This window comes from Oncorhynchus clarkii, chromosome 13, assembly GCF_045791955.1.
Source record: "Oncorhynchus clarkii lewisi isolate Uvic-CL-2024 chromosome 13, UVic_Ocla_1.0, whole genome shotgun sequence".
NCBI classification, from domain to species: Eukaryota; Metazoa; Chordata; class Actinopteri; order Salmoniformes; family Salmonidae; genus Oncorhynchus; species Oncorhynchus clarkii.
Genome location: NC_092159.1, coordinates 24,835,834 through 24,862,808, shown reverse-complemented (window position 1 = coordinate 24,862,808; position 26,975 = coordinate 24,835,834). Strand labels below are relative to the sequence as shown.

Genomic DNA, 26,975 nt, shown 5'->3' with positions numbered 1-26,975 from the left:
TAGGTAGCGGTCTAGCACATTCACTCATTTGTTGGCAAACAATCAACTAGCTAACGTTAGTTGGCTACCACATGTTCTTGTCAAACTGTCAAAAGTGTAGCTAAAAAGGAACAAGATATTTCAATTAACAGCCTAAAACCCACTTAAGGGCAAATAAATCAGATTTGACCGTTCCGACACAAGTCGCTGGGCCAGGAATCAGATTTGACCGTTCCGACACAAGTCGCTGGGCCAGGAATCAGATTTGACCGTTCCGACACAAGTCGCTGGGCCAGGAATCAGATTTGACCGTTCCGACACAAGTCGCTGGGCCAGGAATCAGATTTGACCGTTCCGACACAAGTCGTTGGGCCAGGAATCAGATTTGACCGTTCCGACACAAGTCGCTGGGCCAGGAATCAGATTTGACCGTTCCGACACAAGTCGCTGGGCCAGGAATCAGATTTGTATCTGACTTTAAACCCCCTACAGAGGTGGTTAGAAATGTGGCTTCAACTATACAATTCCATGTGCTTTTTGGTTGTTCAGACTGCAGGAAAAATAGCACATTCAAGGATATGCAATTTTTGGAAGATTTGAGTCACTTCAAACTGCTAATGTGAACAAGACTTTAGTTTTCCAACACATAAGGGAATGACATTTTCTCAAGATGCTGATCCAAGGTAAGTTTAGCATTTTATCCCCTCATGGTTAAGGTTAGGATTTTGGTAAGCTGATGCTAGATCTGTGCCTACGGGCAACTTCTACATGGAGCTTGCCATACACACAGTCCTCCACCGAAGTACATGATTAAAAAGTAGATTCATAAACAACAAGACATAGCCTACAGTGTGATCTCACCTCTATTTTTGGACACTGATGACAGTCTTTATGGCATTAGACAAGATATAACAGCATAAATGCTTTTACGTTAATATACCTAATAGGTAATGCTTCATAAAGGTGTAAATTAGTTGATACCAATACAGCTTCCCTGAGCAAAATCGAAAATAATATATAACACTCAATAAAGACAATGTCCATTTGATTGAAATAAATCTACTTATTTATATTGATTGGAATGTTATTCATGATAATGAGTTCAGTATTTCCATACATCCCCCTTACTTATTTTCAATCTACAACGGGTTTGTATTTGGATATTTACTAATAGTAAGAGTATGGCAGTGGGTCAGATCAAAGTACAAACATACGTAGCGTACAGGTACACCAGTTCCCGCCAACACAAAGACCACAGAGGATAGATAGATAAATGAGGATCACATGACAGTTAGTGAGAAGGATTAGAGTTACAAAATGTACAAAAAAAAGTTTACCAAAATTCCCAGGTTTTAGAAGATTTGCTATCTAGGACTGAAAAGGGTTCTTCAGCTGTCCCCATATGTGAACCCTTTGAATAACCCTTTTTAGTTCTAGGTAGAACCTTTTGGGGTTTTATGTATACTGAACAAAAATATAAATGCAAAATGCAACAATTTCAATGATTTTACTGAGTTACAGTCCATGTCAGGAAATCAGTGATTTTAAATGAATTCATTAGGCCCTAATCTATGGATTTCACATGACTGGGGCACAGGCATGGGTTGGCCGGGGAGGGTATAGGCCCAACCACTGGGGAGCCAGACCTAGCCAATTATAATTAGTTTTTTCCCATAAAAGGGCTTTATTACAGACAGAAATATTCTGTTTCATCAGCTGTCTGGATGGCTGGTCTCAGACGATCCCGCAGGTGAAGAAGCTGGATGTGGAGGTCAGGGGCTGGCGAGGTTATGAGGCCAGTTGGACGTACTGCCACATTCTCTAAAACAACGTTGGAGGCGGCTTATGGTAGAGAAATTATCATTCAATTTTCAGGCAACAGCTCTGGGGGACATTCCTGCAGTCATCATGCCAATTGCACGCTCCCTCGAAACTTGAGACATCTGTGGCATTGTGTTGTTTGACAAAACTGCACATTTTAGAGTGGTCTTTTATTGTCCCCAGCACAAGGTGTGCCTGTGTAATGATCATGCTGTTTAATCAGCTTCTTCATATACACCTGTCAGGTGGATGGATTATCTTGGCAAAGGAGAAATGTTCACCAATAGGGATGTAAACATATTTGTGCACAACATTTTAGAGAAATAAGATTTTTGTGCATGAAACATGGGACCAACACTTTACATGTTGCGTTTATATTTTTGTTCAGTATAGAACCCCTTCTACATGGGGTTCTACATGGAACCCAAAGTAAAAAAGGGTTCTCCTACAGCCCAAAACTATTTTGGAACCCTTTCTTCTAAGAGTGTAATCAGAATATTCAAAGTGTGTTGAAAGTGTATAGCACCAGTTACAATGGCAAAATCAAACCCCTCCAGTGAGTTTTATCACTTGACAACATCAAAACAACAAGATATGACTACCATTTGTTGAGGGATATGCAAAACACATACTTTTCTTATCGTGTATCACAGAAGCATTGCTACTAAAGGTCTGGGTTTCTGTAGTCTTTGTAAATGGACTTATAGTAGCTTTACCAAAGGTTTTCAAAATATTCCTTCAGCGTCCATTTCTCCTCCACATTCAAACGAAGACGGACGGCAATTTGTTATACCACAGAAAGAGCACACTCCATCATATGAACTATGACCTTTCAACATGGAAGATAGTCTGTGTATTGTAGTTGCAACAATGATCCTGGATCATGTGCTGTCCAACTGTTTCCTTTACAGTTTAGTGAAGTCTCCTGTATCCTACCAAGTTCAGAGATGCATTCCAACCCTCATACGGGAGTCGTTCTCCTGTTGACACCCTCCTTCAGATCTTTCTGGAAGCAGTTGTGGACCTGCAGGAAGCTTGAGTCACGCTCTGGACTACAGTACCCAGCTATCCCACTTTTCATAGTGTCCCTACTGAGGGCGTACATGGAGATACCACCCATGGGCATCCCAAAGCTTGCTCCACTTCCTATGCCTGCTCCCCCTCCTCCTCCCATCTTAACCCCGACGGGTGAGGTCTCTCGGGACGGGTCGGTGGAGCGGGAACTGGAACGGGAGCGTCGCCGCCGGTAACGGTAACTAGGGATACGGGAGTAGGGCGAGGTGGACGAGGTGGTCTTGATGAACTCCCGCCTCGCCCGGCACCGCGTCTCCTTGTTCTTCTCGATGTAGATGTTGACAGCGAGAACGCCAACGGACTCCGCCACGATGAAGGACAACGCTCCGAAGTAGAAAGACCAGCCGTATCCATAGCTACCCTTATTGTCCTCGTCCTTCTTGTCGCTGGGGTCACCGGCATTACTGGAGATGTAGACGATGATGCCGATGATGTTGCTTAGACCTGAGGAGATACATCGAGAAAGAGGTAGAAATGTAGGGCCTTGCCCATACAGTAGCTTAGTGTTTTCAAAAGTATATACAGTATATGTAAACATCAATATGTGGCTAATGTCTACTCCAAGGCAATGCTAGATATGCAAGGAATCGCCGCCATTGAAATGTTTTGAGTGTGTGACGTCACCTACCTGCAGCCACAAACAGGATGCCGGCGCTGAGCAGGATGTTGTTCTTACTGCTGTAGATCCTCCCAGCCCCGACACACAGTCCTCCCAGCAACAACAAGATGTTGCTCAGGATGGGGAAGAGGCTGGAGGCCCGCACTATACCTGTATAGTACACAGCAGTTAGGATGGTTAGCATGTTTACAACGTTAGCTTTAATTTACTCAAGTATGAAAACTCTGTACTTTTTTTCACCACTGACGGCTCTATATAAACCCTATATAAACCCAGCACTTACCTGTCTCTCTCTCCATATCTCCAATTACTGTCATGACATCGTGCAGTTATGGGCCAGGGCCAAGGGAGTTATGACAGATAAAGCACCCCTTGACCACTGACTACCATTGAGTATCTATGGGTATTGTGTGCTTTACACACGATGATAAAGGATGAACAGACATCTGGATGTGGTGGCAGGAGACAAGCACTTACGTAAGATGTATTCCGAGCTGTCTGTGTCGTAGTTGTTATCTTCTGGGAAGTGATTGATCCGAAGACAGCTTCCTTTGTTGATTCCTGTGGAGTCAAAAGAACCACAGAAAGTCTGTTATAAAAGAGTGCACACTTCAGACAGAAGGGTCGAGAAGTTGATTCTAGCTCATGCAGTTTTGTGGACATTTGAAACACGGCTAATGATTTTCATACAGTACCAAGACCAAATCCATATTGTGGCAAGAACAGCTCAAATAAGCAAAGAGAAAATACAGTCCATCATTACTTTAAGACATGAAGGTCAGTCAATGCGGAAAATTTGTTTGAAGTTTCTTCAAGTGCAGTCGCAAAAACCATCAAACGCTATGATGAAACATGAAGACCGCCACACGAAAGGAAGACCCAGAGTTACCTCTGCAGCAAAGGATAAGTTCATTAGAGTTTACCAGCCCTAAAAATTGCAGCCCAAATAAATGCTTCCCAGAGTTCAAGTAATAGAGGCATCTCAACATCAACTGTTCAGAGGAGACTGTGTGAATCAGGCCTTCATGGTCAAATTGCAGCAAAGAAAGCACTACTAAAGGACACCAATAAAAATAAGAGACTTGCTTTGGCCAAGAAACCTGAGCAATGGACATTAGACCAGTGGAAATCTGTCCTTTGGTCTGATAAGTCCAAATTTGAGATTTTTGGTTCCAACCCCCGTGTCTTTGTGAGATGAAGAGTAAATGAAGAGATGATCTTCGCATGTGTGGTTCCCACCGTGAAGCATGGAGGAGGAGGTGTGATGGTGCTTTGCTGGTGATACTGTCAGTGATTTATTTAGAAATCAAGGCACACTTAACCAGCATGGTTATCGCAGCATTCTGCAGCGATACGCCATCCCATCTGGTTTGCGCAGAGTGGGATTATCATTTCTTTTTCAACAGGACAATGACCCAAAACACACCCCCAGGCTGTGTAAGGGATATTTGACCAAGAAGGAGAGTGCTGTAGTGCTGCATCAGATGACCTGGCCTCCACAATCCCCCGACTTCAACCCAATTGAGTTGGTTTGGGATGAGTTGGACCGCGGAGTGAAGGAAAAGCAGCCAAAAAGTGCTCAGCATATGTGGGAACTCCTTCAAGACTGTTGGAAAAGCATTCCAGGTGAAGCTGGTTGACAGAATGTCAAGCTTGTGCAAAGCTGTCATCAAGGCAAAGGGTGGCTACTTTGAAGAATATAAAATATATTTTGATTTGTTTAAAACTTTTTGGGTTACTACATGATTCCATATGTGTTATTTCATAGTTTTGTCTTCACTACTATTCTACAATGTGGAAAATAGTAAAAAAAAAAAAAAAGAAAACCCTTGAATGAGTAGGTGTTTCCAAACTTTTGACTGGTACTGTATATATGTGTTAACTCCAATTGAGCATGGTTCAGATTGTTTAATAGTCAGAGTTGCAGGTGCTATTGCAGGGTACAGCGAAAATCTTAGGCTTCGAGCTCCAACATGCAGGGGAGCAGAAGGATAAATTATATCCATTGGGGGAGTAGCAGGTAAGTGAGAGTTGAGACAACACTATACTAATTCAATAATGGCTGTACATCAACCATGTCTGTTCGTTAGAAAAATATATTATGCCTCATGACATGTCACAGTGGAAGTGAAGCTAAAATGGTTCCCAATACTCAATGCACTTCTGTGTTGACCTGTAAAGGCACTCACTAAGTAGAGAGATTAGAGGTTGCAGATTTGCCATACATTGGGGTTGCTTAATTGTCATAATTAAAAATGACAATACAAATTGATTGCCAAAGAAGAGATGCCTATTATAATGCTGATTATTTTGTTTACCCACTGATTTTCATACGAAACAAATCATTTAACCTATGAATTATTTATTTAAAAGGATTCTCAATCTGCAAGAGACATTTTCTACCACTGCTAGGAAATTATGTATTCTAGTGGTTAGTGTACCACAGTTAGACAGTCCATTTTCAATATACACATCCCACCACTAGGGGCAGCGGCGGCCAGGCTAGGTCATTTTGATCACAGCTAGGGGTTGGAACCAAAATTATTTTCCAATCATTTAGTTCTGAACAGAACCATATATATATTTTTCGTTCTGTTCCACTGTTCTAACCTGCGAAATAAAGATTTGAACCAGTTCGAACCAAAAAAGTTTTGGTTTATATATACACACACACGTGTGTATATATATAATTTTTTATTTAACTAGGCAAGTCAGTTAAGAACAAATTCTTATTTACAATGACAACCCACTGTTTCTAGGCTAACTGCCCTTGTTCAGGGGCAGAACTACAGCTTTTTACCTTATCAGCTCAGGGATTCGATCTAGCAACCTTTCGGTTACTGGCCCAATGCTCTAACCACTAGGCCACCTGCCGCTATATTGTTCCATTCTATTCCTTTTTAAACCTCTGAAATGTTTACGTTTAGTTCAACATTAAAATAATTCACCAATCAGTGCGGATAGAGAGGCTTGCTATGGAGTGGGCAATCTATAGTTGTTTACATGTGCGATGGACAGACAACTGTAGGGCTCAAGATGCGACAGAAATGTTGTGTATGGTGTAAAGAGCGAGAGATGTTGGAGGAGGCTTGGCTTGAAGAGCTGGGCATTATTGACATGCATTATCTGAATTAGGCCCACATAATTATACCTACAGAATAGCAGCTTCTATGGAGGAACTTTGAATGAATGAACTTCAGAGAGTTGGCTAAACGTTGAACCAGAGCGAGGTAGCTAGCTAACAAGCTGTGTGTGCAGAGTGGCACCAGAATTAAAAACACGTCTTACCTTTTTGTAGTTAATAAATCCAATGTGAAACGTGATAACTATAGTATCCTTAACTAGCATTGAAAAAGTTCATTAGAATTAAATAACTTCACCCTAATTTCTGAATCCCGCTTGCAACTTAAGTAGACTACAGTGGTTTCGGAGGGGGAGGGGCAGGTAGACTACACACATTGGCAAAGATTTCCAGGTCAGGTAGACACTGGAATCCGTTTCTGAGTGACAGAGTAAGGGCTTTGTTGTGTTTTTTTTTGTGGGACTGCAAAAAGTGCCCGGAACTTAAAACTTTGTCACATGTGCCGAATACAACAGATGTAGTAGACCTTACCGTGAAATGCTTAATTACAAGCCCTTAACTCGATTTTCTTAAAACTGCATTGTTGGTTAAGAAAATATTTAAATCAAATCAAAATCAAATCAAATTTTATTTGTCACATACACATGGTTAGCAGATGTTAATGCGAGTGTAGCGAAATGCTTGTGCTTCTAGTTCCGACAATGCAGTAATAACCAACAAGTAATCTAGCTAACAATTCCAAAACTACTACCTTATAGACACAAGTGTAAGGGGATAAAGAATATGTACATAAATATATATGAATGAGTGATGGTACAGAGCGGCATAGGCAAGATACAGTAGATGGTATTGAGTACAGTATATACATATGAGATGAGAATGTAAACAAAGTGGCATAGTTAAAGTGGCTAGTGATACATGTATTACATAAAGATGCAGTAGATGATATAGAGTACAGTATATACGTATACATACGAGATGAATAATGTACGGTATGTAAACATTATATTAGGTAGCATTGTTTAAAGTGGCTAGTGATATATTTTACATCATTTCCCATCAATTCCCATTATTAAAGTGGCTGGAGTTGAGTCAGTGTGTTGGCAGCAGCCACTCAATGTTAGTGGTGGCTGTTTAACAGTCTGATGGCCTTGAGATAGAAGCTGTTTTTCAGTCTCTCGGTCCCAGCTTTGATGCACCTGTACTGACCTCGCCTTCTGGATGATAGCGGTGTGAACAGGCAGTGGCTCGGGTGGTTGTTGTCCTTGATGATCTTTATGGCCTTCCTGTGACATCGGGTGGTGTAGGTGTCCTGGAGGACAGGTAGTTTGCCCCCGGTGATGCGTTGTGCAGACCTCACTACCCTCTGGAGAGCCTTACGGTTGTGGGCGGAGCAGTTGCCGTACCAGGCGGTGATACAGCCCGACAGGATGCTCTCGATTGTGCATCTGTAGAAGTTTGTGAGTGCTTTTGGTGACAAGCTGAATTTCTTCAGCCTCCTGAGGTTGAAGAGGCGCTGCTGCGCCTTCTTCACAATGCTGTCTGTGTGGGTGGACCAATTCAGTTTGTCTGTGATGTGTACGCCGAGGAACTTAAAACTTACTACCCTCTCCGCTACTGTTCCATCGATGTGGATAAGGGGGTGTTCCCTCTGCTGTTTCCTGAAGTCCACAATCATCTTCTTAGTTTTGTTGACGTTGAGTGTGAGGTTATTTTCCTGACACCACACTCCGAGGGCCCTCACCTCCTCCCTGTAGGCCGTCTCGTCGTTGTTGGTAATCAAGCCTACCACTGTTCTGTCGTCCGCAAAGTTGATGATTGAGTTGGAGGCGTGCGTGGCCACACAGTCGTGGGTGAACAGGGAGTACAGGAGAGGGCTCAGAACGCACCCTTGTGGGGCCCCGGTGTTGAGGATCAGCGGGGTGGAGATGTTGTTGCCTACCCTCACCACCTGGGGGCGGCCCGTCAGGAAGTCCAGTACCCAGTTGCACAGGGCGGGGTCGAGACCCAGGGTCTCGAGCTTGATGCCGAGCTTGGAGTGCACTATGGCGTTAAATGCCGAGCTGTAGTCGATGAACAGCATTCTCACATAGGTATTCCTCTTGTCCAGATGGGTTAGGGCAGTATGCAGTGTGGTTGAGATTGCATCGTCTGTGGACCTATTTGGGCGGTAAGCAAATTGGAGTGGGTTTAGGGTGTCAGGTAGGGTGGAGGTGATATGGTCCTTGACTAGTCTCTCAAAGCACTTCATGATGACGGAAGTGAGTGCTACGGGGCGGTAGTCGTTTAGCTCAGTTACCTTAGCTTTCTTGGGAACAGGAACAATGGTGGCCCTCTTGAAGCATGTGGGAACAACAGACTGGGATAGGGATTGATTGAATATGTCCGTAAACACACCAGCCAGCTGGTCTGCCCATGCTCTGAGGGCGCGGCTGGGGATGCCGTCTGGGCCTGCAGCCTTGCGAGGGTTAACACGTTTAAATGTTTTCCTCACGTCGGCTGCAGTGAAGGAGAGTCCGCATGTTTTGGTTGCAGGCCGTGTGAGTGGCACTGTATTGTCCTCAAAGCGGGCAAAAAAGTTATTTAGTCTGCCTGGGAGCAAGACATCCTGGTCTGTGACGGGGCTGGTTTTCTTTTTGTAATCCGTGATTGACTGTAGACCCTGCCACATACCTCTTGTGTCTGAGCCGTTGAATTGAGATTCTACTTTGTCTCTATACTGACGCTTAGCTTGTTTGATTGCCTTGCGGAGGGAATAGCTACACTGTTTGTATTCGGTCATGTTTCCGGTCACCTTGCCCTGATTAAAAGCAGTGGTTCGCGCTTTCAGTTTCACGCAAATGCTGCCATCAATCCACGGTTTCTGGTTTGGGAATGTTTTAATCGTTGCTATGGGAACGACATCTTCAACGCACGTTCTAATGAACTCGCTAACCGAATCAGCGTATTCGTCAATGTTGTTGTTTGATGCAATACGAAACATATCCCAGTCCACGTGATGGGAAGCAGTCTTGGAGTGTGGAATCAGATTGGTCGGACCAGCGTTGAACAGACCTCAGCGCGGGAGCTTCTTGTTTTAGTTTCTGTCTGTAGGCAGGGATCAACAAAATGGAGTCATGGTCAGCTTTTCCGAAAGGAGAGCGGGGCAGGGCCTTATATGCGTCGCGGAAGTTAGAATATCAATGATCCAAGGTTTTTCCAGCCCTGGTTGCGCAATCGATATGCTGATACAATTTAGGGAGTCTTGTTTTCAGATTAGCCTTGTTAAAATCCCCAGCTACAATGAATGCAGCCACAGGATATATGGATTCCAGTTTGCAAAGAGTCAAATAAAGTTCGCTCAGAGCCATCGATGTGTCTGCTTGGGGGGAATATATACGGCTGTGATTATAATCGAAGAGAATTCCCTTGGTAGATAATGCGGTCGACATTTGATTGTGAGGAATTCTAAATCAGGTGAACAGATGGACTTGAGTTCCTGTATGTTGTTGTGGCCACACCACGTCTCGTTAACCATTTACTACATGAACTAAATAAGAAAATCCAAAATTAATAGTTTTATGTCTTGGGATTCTTATGCAGTCTTATGGTTTGGGATTAGAAGCTGTAAAATAACGTTATTAACTGGTTCCCATGCTTTTAAAAGAACGGTTCTGTTCCGGAACAGTATAGATCACTTTCGTTCACGGTTCTGATTCTGTTACTACAAATGTGTTATTTTCTGTTCTGTTCCCTGAACCGGTTCCAACCATTGCTTACAGGTAGGTACAAGTGATTGACAGGCAATGGTAGAGTGAGAGGTAAATTGAGTAGCCTCCCATCCCGGAAGTGTTTTTCTGTGTTTGTTTGGACACTTTTCAGTTGATATGCCATTTGTAAAAAATATATATATATATATATTGCCATTTAGGTCACTATCTATGAACATTGATAACCTGCTTGGACTGGCTGACCAAGCTTAGCCTGAACCCTGTGGAGAACAATGTCTGCCATAAGGTCACATGCATTGCTTAACTGACTTCTCACGTGAAATGAAATGTGAAATTTTATCAGATTATTGTTGACTTTGGTAGATTTCGGTCCCCTAGATGTAGCAAGCTTAGTTTCACCCCATATTTGAAACCAACTGAGGACAGGAAAGTTAGTCTGCACACCCATAAAAGAGTTCTGATGTTCTTCAGTCCCAAGGCATCTTCCATTCAAAGAGTTTGACTCTTGGTTAAGAAAATCTTCTTTGCACTCTTAAGAGAATAAAACATGTCGGTGACATGAATATTGAAACGTTTCTCACTTTCCACTGAAATTGCTGCCTCAACCAGAGGTTGGGAACTCAAGTCAAGTGTGCGAATGAACAAGGACTTACTTCACGCTTGGACTTAATTCATTCTAAAACAGATATCAATCATTTATGAGACAAGATAGTAATGTAAACATGTCTTTTAAGTGGTTTATTTGTCTGTGTGTGGTGATTCTACATGTCTATGATTGGTATCTCCAAGACAGTGCAGATTTTTGTTCTTCCCCTCTAATCAGGAACTGATTCAGGACACCAGGTGAGTGACTTTAATGGCTACCCGGACTATGGCATTGAACCTTTTTTACACTGACTCTATGCACACTCACTGGACTCTACCCACACATTCACACTGACACACACACAAAGCACACCCACACACGAAACACACTCTCCACATACGCTACTACTACTTTGTTTATTATCTATCCTGATTGCATTGTCACTTTTACCCCAACCTACATCTACATATTACCTCAACTACCACCTAATACCTAATATGCTCCCAAGTGGCACAGCGGTCTAAGTCAGTGCTAGAGGCGTCACTACAAACCCTGGTTCAATTCCAGGCTGTATCACAACCGGCCGTGATTGGGAGTCCCATAGGGTGCCGCACAATTGGCCCAGCCTCGTCCGGGTTAGGGTTTGGACGGCCGTCATTGTAAATAAGAATTTGTTCTTATCTGACTTGCCTAGTTAAATAAATGTTGAAATAATAAATACCCCTGCACATTGACTCGGTACCAGGACTCCTTCTATATAGCAAAATTACTGTTATTTATGGTGTTACTATTTAGATTATTATTTGCAAATGTTCTTACTTTATAACTCTGCATTGTTGGGAAGGGGCTCGTAAGCATTTTGCAGTTTGGAGCAACAACCACCAAACAGTCTCCACTGTCACAATGGAAATCAATGAGAAAGCTACGACCAGGACACCCAACTTGAAAGGGATTGAGAGACCCCTAAAACGCCTCCAAACTAGGCCCCCTGGTCTGGGCACAACCCCAACATTGTGGGCCACTGCCCCAGACATCCCATGGGCCCAAAAGCGGCCCACACTCCAATTTAAAACCAACAGAACTGGTGCACCTCTCTCTAACACATTACATAGCATTACATGGGAGAACGGTGACACAGTCACCCAACTTCAACAACATTGGAAACATGGTAAAACCCCTCACAGGAACAAAACTCTGGGCTGGTTCCAACCCCAACATAGGATACATCTACCCCCTATAGCCCCAGGACCCTAACCCACACTCACGAAGAACCAAGGCCAACAGAACACAAGAGCCCACCGCTCTCTACCGTTACAATGAAGTCTATGGGAAATTGATAACATAGACTCCTGACTTTACAGACATCCTAAGACCTTCAAAACACTTCCAAAATGGACCCTCTGGTCTGGGCACCTATGGCAAACCACTGCCCCAAACACCCCCTGGACATAGGAAAGGCCTCACCCAAAATCAAAATCAACATGGTATAATCGGAGCCCACCGCTCCCAATGCATCATACAAGTCAATGGGAGAGAGAGAGAAAGAAAGCTAGTCACCTGACTTCAACATGATGATGGCAGTCTGTCGAAGTACACTTCCAAGCTAGGGCTTTGGGATGGAGATGCAATATGGCAGACATGCAATATGGCAGATATGTTGGCACGACTTGCATATTGCATCTCCATCCCAAAGCCCTAGCTTGGAAGTGTACTTCGACAGACTGCCAAGAACCTTGCCCTCATCCAGGCCAAGGTGGCGAGACACAGCAGTGATGTCACCATAGGCCTTGTTGATCTCTGCACCAGACAGGATGCTCTTGACAGCATACTTGGGGTCCAATATGTACGCTGTGGCGTGTATAGGCTTCAGGCAGAAGTCTTCACAATTTTTTATGCATTTCAGAACTGCAGTTTCCTCTGTTTGGAGCAGCAGTGAAGTGGGCAGGGCAGTACAGATTTATTCTCTTACATCTGTAAGCAGAGTCTGAACATCAGACAGGATGGCATGGTCTCCTTCAATCCGTGCAATGGCTACTGCTATAGGTTTCAGGCTGCTTACCACTCTCTCCCAAAATACATCATCCAGGAGGATCCTCTTGATGGGGCTGTCCATATCGGCAGACTGTGATATGGACATTTCTTGGAGACTCCTTCCCCTCCAGGAGACTGTCAAACATGACAACCCCACCCCAACAGGTGTTGCTGGGCAGCTTCATTGTGGTGCTCTTATTCTTCTCACTTTGCTTGGTGAGGTAGATTGCTGCTATAACTTGATGACCCTTCATACACCTAACCATTTCCTTTGCTCTTGTGTAGAGTGTATTAATTGTTTTCAGTGCCATGATGTCCTTGAGGAGCAGATTCAATGCATGACTCCTCCACTTTAGACCAAGCAGCCTTCATGTTCGCAGCATTGTCTGTCACCAGTGGAAAAACCTTCTGTGGTCCAAGGTCATTGATGACAGCTCATCTGCGATGTAGAGACCGGTGTGTCTGTTGTCCCTTGTGTCTGTGCTCTTGTAGAATATTAGTAGAGGGGTGGAGATGATGCTGTTCATTATTCCTTGCCCACGAACATTCGACCACCCATCAGAGATGGTTGCAATACAGTCTGCTTTCTCTATGATTTGCTTGACCTTCACTTGAACTCTGCATCCAGCAAATGAGTAGATAAAGTCTGGTTGGAGGGGTTGTCTGGATGGAGGGGTGTATGCTGAGTGAAGAACATTCAGAAATCTCTTCCAATACACATTACATTGCCTGTGAGCATCAGAGGTAAACTAGTTGATTACACAGCTCAAGCAAGATATTCATCAGCATTTCTCTGACTACATTCCTCAAATGAGTCAAAAAAAACTTCTGATTCCAGGAGGACCATGAGCTGTTGCTATCGATAAGGTGTCTGATTCATCATTTTCACCTCGAATAGAAGTAGAGGGACTTTTGTCAGAGGTTGCTTGTTGTGAGCGCTGTGGAAACTTTATGCACTTGGTCAGATGATTCTGCATCTTTGTTGCATTCTTCACATATGATTTGGCACAGTATATACACAGCTTTTCCTTTTACATTAGCTGCAGTGAAACGTCTCCACACATCAGATAGTGCCCGTGGCATTTTCCTGTAAAGATTAGGGGAAAAAATGTGTAAAATAAATAAATATACAATTCCATGTACATATAAAAAGTTAAGCAGTTGGATTAAACAACTCCTTTATAAAATAAATGTTTTAAAATGAAACAGGGGAATTAACACTCCTCAGTTAGCAGGCTCAAGCAAGCTAAAACCCACATGGTAGCAAAAACTAACTAGCAGAAATTGTTAACAAGTTAGAAATGATTTAAACACACTTTGCTGTAGGCTACTATTTACTAGTTAACAAAAAATCATGTATGTCATATAAAATATATTCACTCCACCCAGTATTGTAATCAAAACATACTAGAAAACGTGTAGTCTTTGGTTCAGACAGTGTAGTAGTGTGGGCTCAATAGGATCTCATTAGTGTGCAAGATCTTGAGAATCAGCTGTACATGTGATGGAAGAATGTACTATGCATGCAGAGGGTTGCAATTCCATTGATTTGGGGAAAGTTTAACCAAAATATGCCACAATACCTAGAATTGCCTTATGTGTAACCCACAAAAAAAAAGGTTCACTGTTATAAGCAAACTTTTTAAAATGGATTTAAGCAAAAATTCCCCATATCCCGGGTTTAACTTTACATGGAACATTTCTCCAAAAATTCCGTAAATTTACCGGAAAGTTTCCGACCCATTGCAACCCTAGACGCAACAGCAGGGCCCCTTTCTCATTAGCCACCGAGGGATCAACAAAAAACGCACTGAGGTAACAACCCTCGTGTGTTTCAACACAAATAGACACTCTACACTCTACTCAACAAGCTATACGACCAGGTACGGACGCAACAGCAGTGCTCCTCTGTCATTAGCTGCCGAGGGAGCAACAAAAACACACAGAGGTGATAACCCTCCTACATTTCAACACAACATCTACTCACACCCTTCCACCCACTCAGCAACCTACGAAAAGACAACTCTACAGCCCACCAACACGCTCACCAGACTGAGAGGACTAACACTCCTGCCACCTTTGGTCCTCTCGCCGGTGCACCTGGCCTTCCCTGAAGAAACTAGGTCCATCCAAATCCAAACATGAGGGAGCAAACCACAGTATTAGAAGTAATTATCCAGCGGCCCATGGGACTGGATGGTGGGTTTTCCCCATCTTTAAGACCTCGAGCGAACCTGCCACTGCTGCACCTTGGAGCCAGATGAGAGTGCCCTAGGAATATGCGGGGTAGACAAGCGGCCAACGTACCTTCACCCAGCAGAGCTACCCGGACAGCGCCAGCCTGCTGCCTCTAGAGTTTACTCAAGAGGAAATTGCCCAAGAATGGCTGGTGGCATGGGATGTCTCTGATGGAGTATTGGTGAAATGGGCTTTGGGATTGCGTGACGTGTCTGCAGGCCCCCGAGACCTTGGCACCTAGAGGGGGTTCCAGATGCGGTTTGGCGGGGAAGAGGATTCATGACAACCAAGTGAGAAGCTAGGATCCTGGAAGGGAATGGCCCTCTATGGTTTGTGCCTGATCCTAAACCAAGTACGCACCTACTAGGATGAAGGACGGAGTACTGAGTGTGGATGCTTGACAACCGTAGAGAGGACCTTGCTGCTTTTTGTCTACTCAAACACTCATGACTCAATGACGGACCAACTTGGTATGGACACATGGCAACTGACTGAGATGCTGGGATCCTGGAAGGGAATGGCCCTTGATGGTTTTTGTCTGACACCAAGAACACTATGACAGACTAGCTAGGCGCCGATACACGGCAATCAATTTTGAGTGAGGATCCTGGAAGGGAGTAACTGTCGTTTTGCCTGTTGAAATACCTAGGACCTAACGACAGACGAACACGGTATGGATGCATGGCAGCCAACAGGGTGAGACTATCTTGGAAGATAGTCACCCCTGGATGGGCCTGTCTACTGGAGGTCCTGGGGTGGTATGGTTACACGTGGTCTGCGGTTGTGAGGCTGGTTGGATGTACTGCCAAATTCTCAAAAACAACATTGGAGGCGGCTTATGGTAGAGAAATTAACATTCAATTATCTGGCAACAGCTCTGGTGGACATTCCTGTAGTCAGCATGTCAATTGCACGCTCACTCAACTTCACTCAACAATTGCACGCTCACTCAACAAGGTGCACCTGTGTAATAATCATGCTGTGCACCTGTCATGGATGGATTATCTTGACAAAGGACAAATGCTAACTAACAGTGATGTAAACAAATGTGTGCACAAATTGAGAGAAATAAGCTTTTTGTGCGCATGGAACATTTATGGGATCTTTTTATTTCAGCTCATGAAACATGGGACCAACACTTTACATGTTGCATTTATATTTTTGTTCAGTATAGAATAGGCTATCCCTACTGCAGAAAATAGATGATTTCCTCATATCCAAAGGTCTACCTGTCATTTAGCAGGAGGAATGTAGTAAGGTCCGGAATATAAATGCATATTGATCTGCATATCATTGTGGCAGTAAGGGAGAAACACACTATGAAACCATCTTTAACTTACTCTTCAGATAACTTTACGCTGTATATTTCACACATACTTACTCTACCTCCGTCACACACATTCTCTCTTTCACTTACTCCCTCTCTCAAACACACACATCCTCTCTCTCTCTTACACACAGACTCACATCACTCTCTCTTGACATGAATTGTAGCCCAATGTTCTAACAAAACCCTACGGAGGTATCGCTCGGCCTATAGAAGTGTCTATGTGCGTATCAGCTAAGCATACAGAGTCATGATTTACCCAGGAGATTTAGAGGGAGATATAATTAGCATTGGTTCTGATGTACGCTGTAGCGTTGGATACAGGGCAGTACTCTCAATCTATTATGGACTCAAGGTCTCACTCACTCGTTCACACACACACACACACTACTCCCAACTTAGAAAATAATTGAAGGAACATCGGAAAAATATAGATTTTTGAATTAGATATAGTTTTGAATGATTTATACTAGGCACATGGCATCTTACCTTTGAAGCACATTCCTTTGAGTAGGCTATCTTTTCATTTTCCATTCTTCCTGTGCAATCCACATTTGTGCATAGACTATTGGTCAAGTTACCAGGATGTTTAGCTAGCTAGCTAGGTAACATGACTGAACAAAGTAGTTTATCAAAACAACAATCAGCGGCCCATTAGTAGTTTAATATGGCCTGCGACATGGTTTATGAAATTATATAAAATGTGAGACGGGGTTTTCAGCGACATAAAGGTGCAAGCATGACTGTCGATATGCTCCACTTTCCCTCTATGGCACTGAGGCTGCGCGACTAGCCTAATCTCATAGACTACACGTAACAAAGTAATCTAAATCTGGGACACTCAAATTAGTATGATATGTGACGTTTAGTATGGTTGCATAAGATCGTTACTTAAGGAAAAACGAAAGTAGGGTGGTTGGGCGGGCATATAACGCAAATGTCTAGCAACCCAAAGGTTGCGAGTTCAAATGTCATCACGGATAACTTTAGCATTTTAGCTAATTAGCAACTTTTCAACTACTTACTACATTTTAGCTACTTTGCAACTTCTTAGCTAACCCTTCCCCTAACCTTAACCATTTAGCTAACCCTACCCTTAACCTTAACTCCTAAACTTAACCTTAGCCCTAACCCCTAGCCTAGCTTACGTTAGCAAGCTAGCTAATGTTAGCCACCTAGCTAGAATTCGTAACATGTATACATATATACGCAAATTTGTAACATATTGTACCTTTTGGCAAATTTGTAACATATGTTACAAATTAAAATTTGTATATCATACAAAATGGGCGATGGATATCCACAAATGAAAACATACCATACGAAATGTAACATATCATACTAAATGGAGTGTTTCGGATTTACATAAGGAATAATATACGAAATGCTCTGAGACCAGGTTGGCTTCATAGCCAGACTGGCCTGTGCTCTTGGTTCTAACAATGAAAAGATACAATGTATCCACTTCACTCGCACTGCGAGCAACTCCAATAATAAAAACAAATGTAACAACAAAAGATTCCTCAGTGTCTGCCGACCCCAGCTCGCATCACTGCTAGATTTGATTTATTTTCTTTTTTTGTACTTTTACCCATTTTTCTCCCCAATTGGTAGTTAGTATTGTCCCATCGCTGCAACACCTGTACGGACTCGGGATAGGCGACGGTCGAGAGCCAGGCATCTTCCGAAACATGACCCTGCCAAGTCGCACTGCTTCTTGACACACTGCTCGCTTAACCCAGAAGCCAGCCGCATCAATGTGTCAGAGGAAACACTGTACAACTGGTGACTGAAGTCAGCTTGCAGGCGCCCAGCCTGCCACAAGGATTAGCTAGAGCGCGATGGAACAAGGAAATCCTGGCTGGCCAAACCCTCCCCTAACCTGGACGAAGCAGGGCTGCCTCATGGGTCTCCCGGTCACAGCCAGCTGTGATACAGCCTGGGATCGAACTCGCGGCTGTAGTAACACCTCAAGCACTGTGATGAAGTGCCTTAAACCGCTGCGCCACTTGGGAGGCTTTTTTTTTTTTTTTTTTTACCTCTCAGCGCACAGTCTAGTTTCCTGAATTTCCATCTCTCTGACGTGCCCAAAGTAAATTGCTAGGATATGCAAATCATTGGTATAATTGGATAGAAAACACTCTGTTAAGTATAGAACTGATATGGCAGGCCAAAACCAGAGGAAAATCCATTCAGAATTTATTTTTTTTGAGCTCCCAATGACTTCCAATGCAATGCTATTGAAAGATCTTATTTCCGCCTCCCAGATTGCAGTTCCTATGGCTTCCACTAGATAAAGGCTTTATACAAGGTTTTAGGCTTGTTTTTTTTTGAAAAGTGAAGAAGTATTTGTAGTCTTACCAAGGTGAGCGCCAAGGTAAAAGTAGTCTTTTTGCGCGAATGAATGAGGGCGCGCTCTTCGTTCTTTTCCTTTGCTATTGAACATAGTATTCTCCATATGAAATATTATCGTTTATTTAGATATTAGACAACCTGAGGATTAATATAAAACATTGTTTTACTTGTTGGTATGAACTTTGCTGGTAACTTTTTGGAATCCTTTGTATGCATGTTGAAGGAGTGGATTATTGAATTTAATGGCGCCAAACAAAACGGCGCTTTTGGTATATAAAGAAGGACTTTATCGAACAAAACAACCATTTATTGTGTAGCTGGGCCCCTTGGGATTAGAAACAGAGGAAGATCTTCAAAAGTAGATTTTGTGACGCCTGTGCTGGATTGGAAAATATGTTAATGTGAGGCGCTGTCCTCAGACAATCGAATGCTATGCGTTCGCCGTAAAGCCTTTTTGAAATCTGACAACGGAGTTTTGATTATCAAGATTGTTCGCTTTTGAACCATGTAAGACACTTGTATTTTCATGAATGTTTAATATTACGATTTTTTATTTTGAATTTGGCGCGCTGCAATTTCACCGGATGTTGTCGAATTTGATCCCGCTAGCGGGATCCGTGCGCTAAGTGGTTTTTTAACTGATGGAGATGTGCAGAAAGAGCTAACAGAGAGAAGCGGGTGAGTAGGGGAGAGCAGGGGGGTTTCTCTCCCGTCTGTCAGTCATCGCTAGTTACCACATCCACAAAGTCATATACGGATACAGGTATCCTGTGTGTGTGTATCCTGTGTATTTCTTTTCTCTCCTTCTCTCCTTCTCCCCTCCTCACAGGTGGCAATCATCATTCCCCAATCAGTCACCATGCAGTCATCAATCATAAGACACACCTCCTGTTTCCATTACCCAATCACATCCCTTTTCCCTTGGTTTAAAAACCCATTCAGTTGGTTCCTCTGGAGCTCAATCTCTCTTTTGTTTTTGCACCTACATGTCACTTTGTCCCCAACTGTGAGTATTGTTCTGTTATGGTGTTTAACTGTTTGTTTAATGGTGGGAAAAGGGGGTACCAAGACAAGTCGCCCATGGGCATACACTAGCCGTAGGTAAACTTTGTCTAAATACACTAGTAAGAACTGGGCGGACCACCCACTGTATTTTTGGTTAGTTAGACTAGCCTACTTCAATACAGCTAACTATCTCAGGGTGTTTTTAGGATATTTGTTTCTTTCCTTGGGTTCTTTCCTACCACCACCCCCCCCCCTCCTAGACTGCCGGGCAAAAGGGATTCATAACATAAGTGGGGGCTCATCCTGGATATGTCATTACAGACACCCATGCCGCTTGTGCAGATTGTTATAGTGGTCTAGTTGAGTGTCATAGCTGATGTAGCATTAGTGTTTTGTGTGTGCTATTTGTTGGCTCTTGTTTGGTAGTAGTGCAAGATGGCTACTTTTGATTTGAAATCCTTTCGATAACCCTTCGTGGGAGGTTTTTGACAAATGTTGTGGAGTTAATTTACTGACCTTGGCTGACCATTATTCTTTATCGATTCCGCAGAGTGTAGTTAAGGTGGCGGTTAAACAGCTAGTGTTAAATGTTTTGTTGGAAGAGCAGATGCTTGTGTTACCGCTGCCTGAGCCTACTACCCATGTAGGGGAGGTTGCTGCTCCTCTAAGCCCGTTGGTGTCTGAGAATAAGGGCGAGGCTAAAGCTCCATCCACATTTCCCCGTTTTGATCCACTCTCCCCACAGTCAACCGGTGATGCCAGGAGGGATGTCCGGTCAATACAGTTCCAGCTGGAGGCGGAAGAGAGAGCCCAAATTAGGCGAGAGACTCTCCAGTTGGAGATGTGTAAAATTGAGGCAGGAAAAGGAAAAAGAATGAGAACAGAGGCAGTTAAGAGTTGGAGATGTGTACAATTGAGGTAGACAGAGGACAACGGCAGTTGGAGTTCAAAATGCGCCAGATGGAACTGGAGGCAGAGACAGCGAGGCTAGCCTTCGTTCCTGCTGTGCCTGTTAGTGAGCCGTCCTCACCAACTGGAGCTTCCAACACTTTTGACATTAGTAGGCAGATTGACTCTCTGAACAAAGGTACCAAGGCAGAGGTTGACTCCTATTTTTGTGTATTTGAGCGTATAGCCGTAGCATTGAAATGGCCTGAAGAGGTATGGTGCCTATTGCTTCAGTGTAAATGAACTGGTAAAGCCCAAGAGGTTTTGTCAGCGTTACCTCTGGAAGACAGTTTGAATTATGAAGTGGTCAAAGCTACTGTTCTTCGCGCCTATGAGCTTGTGCCTGAGGCACACCGACAGAGATTTAGGTCTCATAGGAAGTCTTCTAGTAAGACTTATGTGGAATTTGGTAGAGACAAGGGAAATCTGTTTGATAAATGGCATGCTGCTAGTAAGGTAACTGATTTCAACTCTCTCCGGGAGTTAATCTTGTTGGAAGAGTTTAAAAATTGCTTACCCAAACGCATTGTAGTTTACCTAAACTAACAGAAAGTATCCTCCCTGTCAGAAGCCTCTGTGTTGGGAGACGAGTTTGTGTTGACGCACAAGAGTGTGTTTGCGGCTCATACTGAGAGTAGAGCCACTGAATTGCCTACTTTTAGCCCTAGTCGGCCAGCAGTAGTATATGAAGCACGCCAGAAGAATGAGCGTCCCTGTTTCTATTGCCATAAAGTGGGACATATGATTAATGATTGCTTCCTGCTAAAACACAAACGAGGGATGCCTTTTCGTGCCAAGCCGCCAACAGGTGTTGGACTAATTCGTACAGTTGTGAGGTCTGAAACTAAACAGGTGCCTCAGGGTAACTGCAGTTTGAAAGTCTCAGTCCCCGACCGCAGTTATGAACCTTTCATTTTCGAGGGGGTTTGTGTCCCTAGCGAATGACGAAGCGTCTCAGCGTTCGGTTAAAATCCTTAGAGATACTGGTGCGGCGCAGTCGTTTATATTGTCTGATGTGTTGCCCTTATCTGACGATACATACTGTGGTTCCAGTGTGTTAGTTCAGGGTATTGAAATGGGTTTTGTCCCAGTGCCATTGCACTTTGTGAAATTACACTGAGTTAATCAATGGAATATTCAGAGTGGGGGTACGTCCTAGGTTGCCAGTAAAAGGTGTGACCTTTATAATGGGTAATGATATTGCCGGAGGAAAGGTAGTACCCGTATTGGAAGTGTTGGATAAAAGTGACCACTCTCTCTCCAATGAGCTGGCACAGAGTTGTCCACATGTGTTCCCTGCTTGTGCTGTCACTCGTGCTCAGGCACGACAAGTGGGTGACGTGATAGATTTGTCGAACACTGTTCTGTTCAAAGAGGTTGATCAAGAGGATGGGTTGTGTGCTACCTCTGGGAAGCTGATCACCTCTGACAAACAGCCCAGGGAATAATCGAAGTATGTTGAACTTATTGCTGATGCAATACAGTTACCAGTCATTCATGAGCAGCTGATTGCTAACCAAAAGGTTGACACCAAGCTTGCTAAATGTTTTTCTAGTGTTGTCTCATTGGAAGAGGTAAAGAAGAAGAACGTGGCGTACTTCATTGATGGTAATCTCCTCATGCGTAAATGGACATCCCATGTAGACGTGGACGGAGATTGGAATGCTGTTTACCAAATAGTGATTCCGACAGCCTTTCGACAATATGTGTTATCCCACAAAGACTTATGATCGGATCCTTCGACATTTCTTTCGGACAGGTTTAAAACAAGATGTGGCTCAGTTCTGTCGGACATGCCACATAATGTCAGATAACAGGAAAACCAAATCAGGTTTATTCTTCCCTCTCCTCTTTGTCCAATACCTGTCATAGGTGAACCATTCGAACATGTGGTGTTGGATCGTTACCGAAGACAAAGTCGGGTAACCAGTTTCTGTTAACGATTATGTGTATGGCAACAAGATACCCCGAGGCCATTCCTCTGCGAATGATTACAGCCCCGGTAGTGAGTAAAGCCTTAATTAAATTCTTCACGACATTTGGGTTACCTAAGGTGGCACAAAGTGATCAAGGTACCAATTTTCTATCAAAGCTCTTCAAACAGGTGTTAAAATCCTTGTCAATTACGCACCGTGGCAAGCGCATATCACCCAGAGTCTCGGGGTGCGCTTGAAAGATGGCATCAGACACTGAAGTCTATGCTACGTAAATATTGTTTGGAATCTGAGAAAGATTGGGATGAGGGAGTTCCTCTAGTTTTGTTTGCTGCTCGTGAAACTGTACAGGAGTCCCTAGGGTTCAGCCCGGCTGAACTAGTGTTTGGTCACACAGTGAGAGGACCAATGAAAGTCCTTAAAGAACAGTTTTTGTCCCAAGAGTTGTGTACAGGAGATGAGAATGTGTTGGACTATGTTAGTCGCTTTCGTGAGCGCCTACACCAAGCCTGTGCTCTCGCAAAGGAAGCTCTGTCTTCCTCACAGAGGAGTATGAAAAGACACTATGATAAACAGGCTGTTTCTCGTCCATTACAGCCAGGTGACCAAGTACTGGTGTTATTGCCTGTTCACGGATCTTCACTGTCAGCTCGTTTCTCTGGTCTGTATTTCATTGAAAAGAAATTAAGTGAAACTGATTGTGCTTCAAACTCCTGAAAACGCCAATCTCGTGTGTGCCACATTAACATGTTGAAAGCATATCACACCCGACCCATCAACCAGTTAGATAGTTCAAAAACAGCGGAAGGAACTGCTATATCATAGGATAGTGGACTGTCATATTGTTGATGGATTGGAGTTGCGCAATACTCAGCAGCAGTGCATTAGATTGCCCAACTCCGAAATGCTGCTGTCTATCCAATCAGGTCTGGTTCATTTAATGGACGGAGAGGCCGACGATATTGTGAGGCTGCTACACAGTTTTCCATGTCTCTTTAATGACGTTCCTACTCGTACAAATGTGTTGGAACATGACATTAATGTTGGAAATGCTGCCCCTATCAAGCAACACCCATATCGTGTCAATGCTTCTAAGAGGAAGATAATGAGGGATGAAGTGAAATATTTGTTGGAGAATGACCTGGCTACGCCAAGTTCCAGCCCTTGGAGTTCTCCTTGCATTCTGGTTCCTAAACCTGATGGTACGTCCAGGTTATGTACGGATTATCAAAAGGTAAATTCTGTCACAATGCCAGATTCGTTCTCACCGTTACTTTGTCACTATTACACTTTGCATGAGTTATGTTAAGGGTCTCAATACCATCCCCCCTAGACTGCCGGGACAAAGGGATTCGTAACACCTGCTTAATTCTACAATTTCTCTTCTTAAAATGCGATTTGAAATCTAACCATAACCACACTACTAACCTTATGCCTAACCTAAGCTTAAATGAATACCAAAAATAAAAAACAATATTTTCATGAATTTTTACGATTATAGACAATTTTGACTTTGCCTGTGGTAACTAGTGGAAACTCAGTCTGTCTGCCTGCGAGACAACAGTTCATCCTTTATTACTCAGCATAGCATTGCCATGGCAACCTCCTCCTGGTGCCCAAGAAGCACATTTCGTGCCTACATCTCTGAGGAGCTCTTTGACATTTTACTAATGTTTTCATATGGGGACTGGCGGGTGTGCGAGTAGACCTGCGTACACAAACAACACCATGATTTTAGACCCCCAAAATGTGTTTTGCTAGCTATAAAAAGTATCTCACGAAGCCCCTTTGCTTATTACAAACATCATTCAACAATTACCTCACAGAGCAAAACACCCAACAAGACCCATGCATCATCGTCCTTATTATCAAGAAGTCTTTCTTATTCAGTCTGGAAAGCAACAATAGCTACTCAAAATCAAAAGCCATTCAAAAACACAAAGAAAGAATGACAGTCATTCAACAGGTGTCTTATCTACTTAGAAGGAAGTAAATAAGACCCCTCCCACTTTGTCTCTTTCGCGCTCACTCTCTCTCTTTGAAGTGCGTCATTTCGTCTCCCGTCGACACAGAGAGAGACACAGGAGGGAAGCGCTGGTTAAGTGGGAGTTCTTGTTTGATTTAAGGCGAGCTGGGAACAAGACTCAAGTTGTTCCGTGCGCGTCTTAAAAGCATCCCCTGTGCTCTCCCGCAGCTAAGAACATTTTGTTTTACAAGGCACTAAATAAAGAGCTTTCCATTTGGAACACGTCGTTAAAAAGATGAGCAGTGTGAGGTCAATTTAGTAATTTATAGTTCGCTACATACATGTTAGGGGTTGGAGAAAAGTAGAGGGTTGAGAAAGGGAAAGAGAATTGTGGGTAATGTTGCCACTTGACATTGTGTTGCCTAGCTGTGGACATGCATGGAATAGCAATGATTGAGAATTGTATTTTTTGTCAACCTTGACTTTTCTTGCCCTCTATCTCTCTGTGAGTGTCTGTACTTCACTTGCTAACCTACAGAAGAAATAACAAGTAATATTTACCTATTCATATTGCAAGGTTTGATAATCAAAATGATAAGTGGAAGTCTCCATCTTTCCCCAGGCCAATTTACGCAAGTGCACTTCAGTTCGCTTGCAGTTCGCTAGAGAATCATTTCCCCATCGCAACACTACAGCGGTTAGCGGCTGCATATTTATTAACGTGGTTGATTTCGCCTAACAATGACGCAAGTAATCTGGAAGAGCTGGCTAGTGGCTACTTCAATGGAGAAGAGTAAATAACTGGGTTTTGGTGGGAAAAAGTAGAGACCCAACATCCATTATGTCCTTTAGATGCTATATTCATCTGGATGTGACCAAACCGAAGGACACCACTGAACAGATTTATCGTATTGATTAAGATGTATTGATAGATACAATTCTCAGCACCTGGCTCAAATGGGTAGACAATATAAATCAAGTTGACTGAATCTTTCATTGCTGTGCAACTCTCTTAACAAAGCCCAACCCAGGTCTTATGTTGAAACGAGAAAGTAACTCACATATTCGTTCCATCTCATGTTGGTGAAAAACATACATGCTTTGAATTTGATTAAAGTTAACCCTATTTGCAGATAACTATTTATAAATCTCACTCATGTTTCCATAGCAATGGCTTATGTGTAGTTGCCAAGCAACAGCATCACGTACGCTGAACTGGATGGACAAAGAACCTCCGTTTGGAGAAGCGCATCTAAACAGTCTGAAGTTAAACTCGTAGTTTTGCACTCCTAAAAGTAACAGCCATTGATTATAAACGGGTTGAGTAGGCTATGAATTAGTTATATTGTACATTTCCATACAGCCGTGCATTATGCATGTACAGTATATGGTAACGAGGCCACGTCATATCCGAAGCAAAAATATAAAGTAGTCCTAATACATTGCATTACGCACATGGATACATGATGGTATAACGTTCCCACAATTACTGCGCGTGCACGCAGGAGTAGCCTACACCAGCTTCTATCAAACGCCCTAACAACTTCACTCTGTGCGTGGACAGTTTATTTCAGTGTAGAAAAAGGTTTTGTCACCTATGTTTTTCCCCAAACGCCCCAACACACAAAGTACTCAATGATTCATACATCAGAAACTTTCCTATATTAACCAAATGGAGAAAAAAAACTTAAAATAATTGACCAGAAAGCTGACAAAGTACCTTCTATACAACAAATCCGCCACAGTCCGGAGTGCGTCAGGTCGCCTCTAGTTTTCTTGGGTTGCATGTCGTCCGTGGTGACATTGGTGGCGTTACATATGTACGCCCGAGAATAGAGCCAGTAGTCGGTCCCAATAGCTATTGTCATCAGACTGAAAGCTGAAAAAGCGCCCACGATGGTCAGCAGTATCTGACACCCACGGTCACACCACGCCATGACGCCTCATAATAATCCACAACGGGCTATGAACACACTAAAGAGGCACGCGCTCTAACCATATGGCGAATTGGTGCGGCAGAATATGGCTATGGTTGCCGTTTTTTTTTCTAGAACATCACTTTCATGTAAACTTCAACTGGAGTGCTTTTTAAGTTAAGTAGCTTTTTCCTCTTCACGCTTCTCATGGTTTTAATTCCCCAAAGTTCACATCGCAGAAGTCGTTGATGATTCCTCCACAGGTTGAAGTTTTCCACCCCCAAGAATGGAATGGTGTTTTTCGATGTGGGAATTGCTTTCGCTCCTCAAATGAATTGATTTGCCAAAGAGCGCAACATCTTCTACCAAGACCACACCTTCTAT

The 26,975-nt window shown here is 43.3% G+C and overlaps 1 protein-coding gene across 1 annotated transcript; it reads right to left on the bottom strand.

The window, feature by feature from the left end:
- Positions 1-2,761: 2,761 nt before the first annotated feature.
- LOC139423851 (voltage-dependent calcium channel gamma-4 subunit-like) lies at positions 2,762-26,612 on the bottom strand. Its single transcript, XM_071175492.1, has 4 exons — positions 26,396-26,612; positions 3,971-4,054; positions 3,503-3,643; positions 2,762-3,318 (listed from the first exon to the last, which is right to left on the bottom strand). Exons 1-4 carry the CDS (start codon positions 26,610-26,612, stop codon positions 2,762-2,764), a joined length of 999 nt encoding a protein of 332 aa, XP_071031593.1.
- Between the last annotated feature and the right edge of the window lie 363 nt (positions 26,613-26,975).

Excerpts from the sequence above, each read along its gene's own strand:
- LOC139423851 (XM_071175492.1), bottom strand. The coding sequence starts at position 26,612 with ATGGCGTGGTGTGACCGTGGGTGTCAGATACTGCTGACCATCGTGGGC. Across the intron at positions 4,055-26,395 it reads GCGGATTTGTTGTATAGAAG|GAATCAACAAAGGAAGCTGT; the intron begins GTACTTTGTCAG and ends TTGACTCCACAG. Across the intron at positions 3,319-3,502 it reads CATCCTGTTTGTGGCTGCAG|GTCTAAGCAACATCATCGGC; the intron begins GTAGGTGACGTC and ends GTATCTCCTCAG.